Genomic DNA, 5,645 nt, shown 5'->3' with positions numbered 1-5,645 from the left:
CTAATGTTTTTTTAATATCAATACTATTCTTATTAGATTTCTTTGACATTTATATTAGAGAAAAAAAGCAAAAAAAATATTATAAGTATTCTTCAAATGATACCAGTATCTCTTTAGATTAATACTAGCTTAGTTAAAGGTAAAGAATTTTAGTATTAGTTATTGTTTTTTTAGTATTTTTTATTTGTGATATAAAGTATTTTTTTGAAAAGAAAATATTAAAAATATAATAGAATTCACAAGCTTGTTGAAGTTATTGTTTTTTAAATACTTTTTATTTAAAATCTATTTGATATCTCACTACTTTTGTTTATCTATTAGGAGCAGTAATTATAACTGTCTAGATAAGTCATTTCGGATCCTTGATATCAAATTACTCAACGTATTGTTCATTATTTGGATCATTGTTCCATTGATCAATAAATTTCTTTGCCTTTGTTAACTGTTCTAAATATAACTGTCAATCTAGTTTATTAGATTTAATTATGTTTTCCTTCTTTTCTAAAGGTCTTAAATTCTTCCAATTCCAAATAAGTTTTTTATTGTATTCATCATTCATGTTAAATTTAGAAATCGGTAACGTATGATCAATATGGTAATAATCCCCATAATTATCTATATTCATTTTATCATCGAATTGAAATATAATCCATGATTTGAGAAATTCATCTGAACAACCCAATAAATTAGATAGTGTTTCTGAATGTGTTTCTTTGTTGAATAATTGTGTTAATCTAGATCTTAAGCATTGTTTCAATCTAAAATTAAGATCTGTTTGATATCTTTCTCTCATATATTCTGCCATAAAATAATTATAATGTTCTATATTATCTTCTCGATATTGTTTAGTATATAGTTTAGTGCAAGTTTTACAGCAATATTGAAAACCATCTTTGCTAATCTTACGCTTACTAAATTCTGTTAAAGCTAATTTATCTAATTCACACTTAGAACACTTCTTGTAATATATATTTATAACACCAGTGTTATTTGTAATATTGATAATTTGTGGTTGTTCTGGTTCCATTTATTATACGTATTTTTTACTAAATCGGTTAATATTTTAGAATCCTCTTCCATTTCTTCGACCAACGTCATCCTTTTTCATTCCTCGCTGCTTTTGATAAGTTGTTTCGATTCCTTGATATCTAAATCATACCACTGAGCAAACCGCGTATTCATGCGTGCTTTTGATGAATGCGCATGCGTTAATCATAATTATATTTACATAATGAATATATAATTATGTAAATAGAAACAACCGACATGATATATCTAAACGTGTTCGCATTAGGCAAACCGCGCATTCATGCGCGCTTTTGCTTAATGCGCATGCGTTAATCCTAATTATATATTCATTACGTAAATAGAAACAACCGACATGAAATATCTAAATCATACCACTGAGCAAACCGCGCATTCGTGCGCGCTTTTGATCAATGCGCATGCGCTAATCATAATTATATTTACATAATGAATAGAAACGACCGAACATAAAAATTCACCAAACAGATTTACACAATACATTATACAAGTTGTTCGGCCGTTTCTTCCAATACATCATTTGATTTCTATAAATACAATTTATAATTACAAACATTTTTTCAATTGCCGGTAAATATTTAACAACATCAACAAATGTTAAACTTAATCATTGGAGTCTTAATGTTTTTGAAATTCTTATATAGTTTCTTCGTCGATCTTTTGGCGATTCTTGTGTTTCTTGTACTAATTTCTATTGGTTCGATATCCATTGCTGTTGATTCCTCAGTCAGAAAGAGTATCTTGAGTTTCTCTATCACTTCTTGATGCGTATGGCGTTTTATTAATCTAAAAGATATTAGCGGCAACTCTAGCCATCTAAAAGATATACTAAATACACTTAAATATATCTAAAGGTTTCATATTTAATAGCCCTAATAACTACAACAAACAGTACTTACATTTAGATTTATAATTGTAAACTATAAACTCCTAATTTCGTTTCGATAGATAGAATATCCTGAGCACAATATTACAGCGTCTGTTCATTTCCGGGCCGATTTCTAGAATGACACGTCGTTGATTATGCCACGTCATCTGGTTCCGGCGCACCTTTTCTAGAATATTCTACACGTTTCTGATTATGACGTGTCATCTCTATTCAGAGTTCCAGCACACCTTTCTAGAATTTTCTCTACACGTTTGTAATATTATGAGTCATAATGTCTCGGCGTCATAGTAACGGCTGTAACAGCTGTGAATTTATAGATTTATTCCATAGCTCTTTACATAGAATGTATATAGGTTCAAATAGAATCATGTTCTAGTATAAACATCGGATCCTTGATATCAAATTACTCAACGTATTGTTCATTATTTGGATCATTATTCCATAATTCAATAAATTTCTTTGCCTTTGTTAACTGTTCTGAATATAACTGTAAATATTCTAGTTTCAATTTATTCTCTAAATGTGTTTTAGTTTTATTGTGTCTTGCTTTTTGGGATTTATCTATATTGATATTACATGTTGGACAGTAGTACTTATTTGCTTCCATTTTAATACTAAATTTTTTATTAAAATTGATTTTAGAAGTTCAATGATTTATATGTTATTCATGTATATGAATATTTTAAGAGTAATAGGGGCAATGGGCTTTCGGGTTAAAGGTTGAATGGTCGAGCTCATTAATAACAAATATTAAAAGTAATTTAAAACTATAATATATTTTCATAACCGTGTGTATTTCAGTTGAACAATAGAATAATTATTATTATTTGAATATATTTGATTATATGAATTTGTGTATTGTAGATAAATCAATTGGTCGCGGAGCGGAGCGGTAGCGAAGTGGAGCGACCAATTGATTTAATACAATATGCTTTTTAAATTATTGATATCTTAGAATAAATATTTAGTTATAATATAAAATACACACGGTTATGAAAATATATTATAGTTTTAAATTACTTTTAATGTTTTGTTTTTTAATGAGCTCGACCGTTCGACCTTTGATCTGAAAGCCCATTACCCCTATTACTAATGACTTGAATTAAACAAACTATATTTGCGATAGGAGAGGGTTAAATGAATGTGTATTATTCATGTGCAATGTGTGTATATTTGTTGTCATTGAATCACTTATTACTTCAGTAGAAAATCGTTAAAAGAACTTTCTCAAGAGATATAATGATTTATTACAACCCTAAAATGTTGTCTTAAATACGAAATATGTTTCGACTAATCATGGGTAAGACACATTTTCTGGTGCCTAGAAATTCGTTGAAACAATGTTCCACTGTATATAGTGTACTATGAGAATGCTTTGTTAACTTGTCGTATTGACCCAGCAACAAGTTCTGGTTCGTGCTTGTCTTATAATATTGTCCTTTCTTTAAGCCGGTAATATAAGTGGATGATATATTTTAAACATATTTTAATTCTTCATCTTTATTTCATTTTCTTTATCTCAATCGGTAGCTCAGTGGGATAAAAGGTGTGATGTCGTTGCATTCATGATCAAGCGGGTTTGAGTCCTGTTGGCTGCTTACAGTGTGTGCGGGCAACACGTCAAAGGCCGTGGTCCCTTCGTGAGGTTGAATGAACAATCCAATTGGGTTAGTCGTGGGGAACCTAGATCCAAACGACGTACAAACATGATAATGATTGAAATGCTGAACAGGCTTTCTTAAATACATAAGGTTTATAACAATAATGTAAAAAGAACAAAATAATTTATTTGAGCATTCGAAATTACAAAATCTTTACATAAAAATCCACGTATTATAACTCGTCGAAAATGTCTGAAATGCATTGTAAGCAATAATTGGCTTGATCAAATGTCCAAACTCCACAATTGTCCAAAATATCATCTTCATCGCATATATATGGTTTGATGTTTGATTTTTTATTTTATTTTAACAGTTCACGTCTACATTCGGTATAGTTTTTTATGTATTTCGTTATTAAATGGTCCACTTTTTTATTCAGTTGCCGTCCGTTATAAATGAGTATATGATCAATTATGTTGAAGGTCATGAATCCAATCCACCAGCCAACCAAACACAACAGAGTTCGGGTCCTTGCAGGATCTCTGTAAAAGAAAGTTATCATAACATATTAAATATTACAAATACCACCAAATTTTCAAAGTGATCGATTGAGAGACTTCAGTAAGAACTTATTTTGTTAAAATTTTTCATTCTCTGCAACAATTTTAAACATCAAGTCAATTACCTTTAAAACTGAAAGTTTAACGTTTTCCCGGTCCGGAGAATCAACAATTTCAATAGCGTTCGAATTGATACAGAGATTTCTCCTTATCAGTCGCCGAGTTCTATTACTGGTGGTTGCAGTAAGGGCAATGACCGGAACACCTGTATTGAAAAATTTAAATCGAAGTCAAAGAACCTAACAGAATGCAACGAGGAATAGACAATAAAAATCTACTACTTCAGCTTACCTGGAGAAAGACTCCGTAGCTCACCGATGTGGTTGAACCATGCACGGAAGGCTTCGGTTTTACTAGAATCGCCCCTGAAAATATTGGAGAGCCAAAATATAGAAGAAAATAAATAGGCCTAATTCTAATAAAAAAGAACATTTTCGGACTTCGTTTAAGAGAGACAACAACAGAGAAAAGACTGAGTGACATTTTCTTACCGTCCAAGGACAGTGTGTGCCTCATCTACAACGATACGTAGCAATTAATCGTTCTAAATACAACGCCGATGAAACCATGTTCCTACAACAACTCTTTGCCAATAGTGTCTCCGGACAACAGAACACGAACTGGTATTCACCGAGCAATATTTTCCGGTTCTCTTCTTCTGCATGTCCGATATAAGATGCAGAAAACCCAAGACTTTTTAGATATTTACACTGTTCTTCCATTATACTGATTAACGGAGATGCAATTATTACTATTGTCGACGGTGAAGGCCGGGTCGATAGTTGTTTTTTCTTCAATAAAGAGTCGAAGAGTGGCAAGGCTTGATAAGATAGAGATTTGCCGGACCCTGTCTTCGTTGATACAAAAACGTCATTTCTATCGCGTGAAAAAGTTATCAAACACCACATCTGATGACTCGATAAACTTTCCAAACCGAAACTACGACAGATTTCTTCAAATATTTGCAGTTCGAATTTACTCAGAAACGGAATCCATATTGGAATTGATTGCCAAAGTGATTATACAACGAGCAATCTGATTGGTGCCGCCAGTTTTCGTTCGGAAAGCTGCACATGTATCTGCGCATACGGTCGTTTATGTCAGGGGTTCGTGCCGTGGCTGAGTGTAGCGATGCCATCAGGTTCGAGTCCCTGCAGAGGGAGGATGTGAAATTCGTACCTACAGCTGGCAGTCGACGTTCATCAGTCCAGTGTTTTTTTTTAAGTGAGTATTTTTCCCGTATTATTATACATTTCCAATAGTTATAGCATTCAATGGAGTTGAATTTCGATTCCAATTGTTCCGTGGGCCTATTTGTTGTTGTATGGGTAGCCTAGCCCTATGCTTTTAAATCAACTTCTATTCTATTCAAAAAAGCGAAAGGGAAGGTGGATTCATGAAGTGAAATTAAGTCACTTTCGTTTTCAAAAAAGTCGCACTTTCAAAGTGTGACGAAGCATCCAAAACCTTTTGTAAGCCCATAAACCAGTT

At 32.2% G+C, this 5,645-nt stretch overlaps 1 protein-coding gene across 1 annotated transcript; it reads right to left on the bottom strand.

Moving 5' to 3' along the window:
- Positions 1 to 4,001: 4,001 nt before the first annotated feature.
- Positions 4,002 to 4,876, bottom strand: LOC141902111 (ATP-dependent DNA helicase RecQ-like). The gene is made up of 5 exons (XM_074789751.1): positions 4,732 to 4,876; positions 4,646 to 4,670; positions 4,446 to 4,519; positions 4,220 to 4,359; positions 4,002 to 4,076 (listed from the first exon to the last, which is right to left on the bottom strand). Exons 1-5 carry the CDS (start codon positions 4,874 to 4,876, stop codon positions 4,002 to 4,004), a joined length of 459 nt encoding a protein of 152 aa, XP_074645852.1.
- Positions 4,877 to 5,645: the final 769 nt, after the last annotated feature.

This window comes from Tubulanus polymorphus, chromosome 3, assembly GCF_964204645.1.
Source record: "Tubulanus polymorphus chromosome 3, tnTubPoly1.2, whole genome shotgun sequence".
NCBI classification, from domain to species: domain Eukaryota; kingdom Metazoa; phylum Nemertea; class Palaeonemertea; order Tubulaniformes; family Tubulanidae; genus Tubulanus; species Tubulanus polymorphus.
Note: the sequence above shows the minus strand (reverse complement) of the source record. Positions and strands in the feature narration are given on the sequence as shown.

What these genes read in the sequence shown, in the direction of transcription:
- LOC141902111 (XM_074789751.1), bottom strand. Translation starts at nt 4,876, where the DNA reads ATGGAAGAACAGTGTAAATATCTAAAAAGTCTTGGGTTTTCTGCATCT. An exon ending in GCACACACTGTCCTTGGACG is followed by an intron (nt 4,520 to 4,645) that starts GTAAGAAAATGT and finishes CAATATTTTCAG; the next exon opens with GGGCGATTCTAGTAAAACCG. An exon ending in GCTACGGAGTCTTTCTCCAG is followed by an intron (nt 4,360 to 4,445) that starts GTAAGCTGAAGT and finishes TTTTCAATACAG; the next exon opens with GTGTTCCGGTCATTGCCCTT.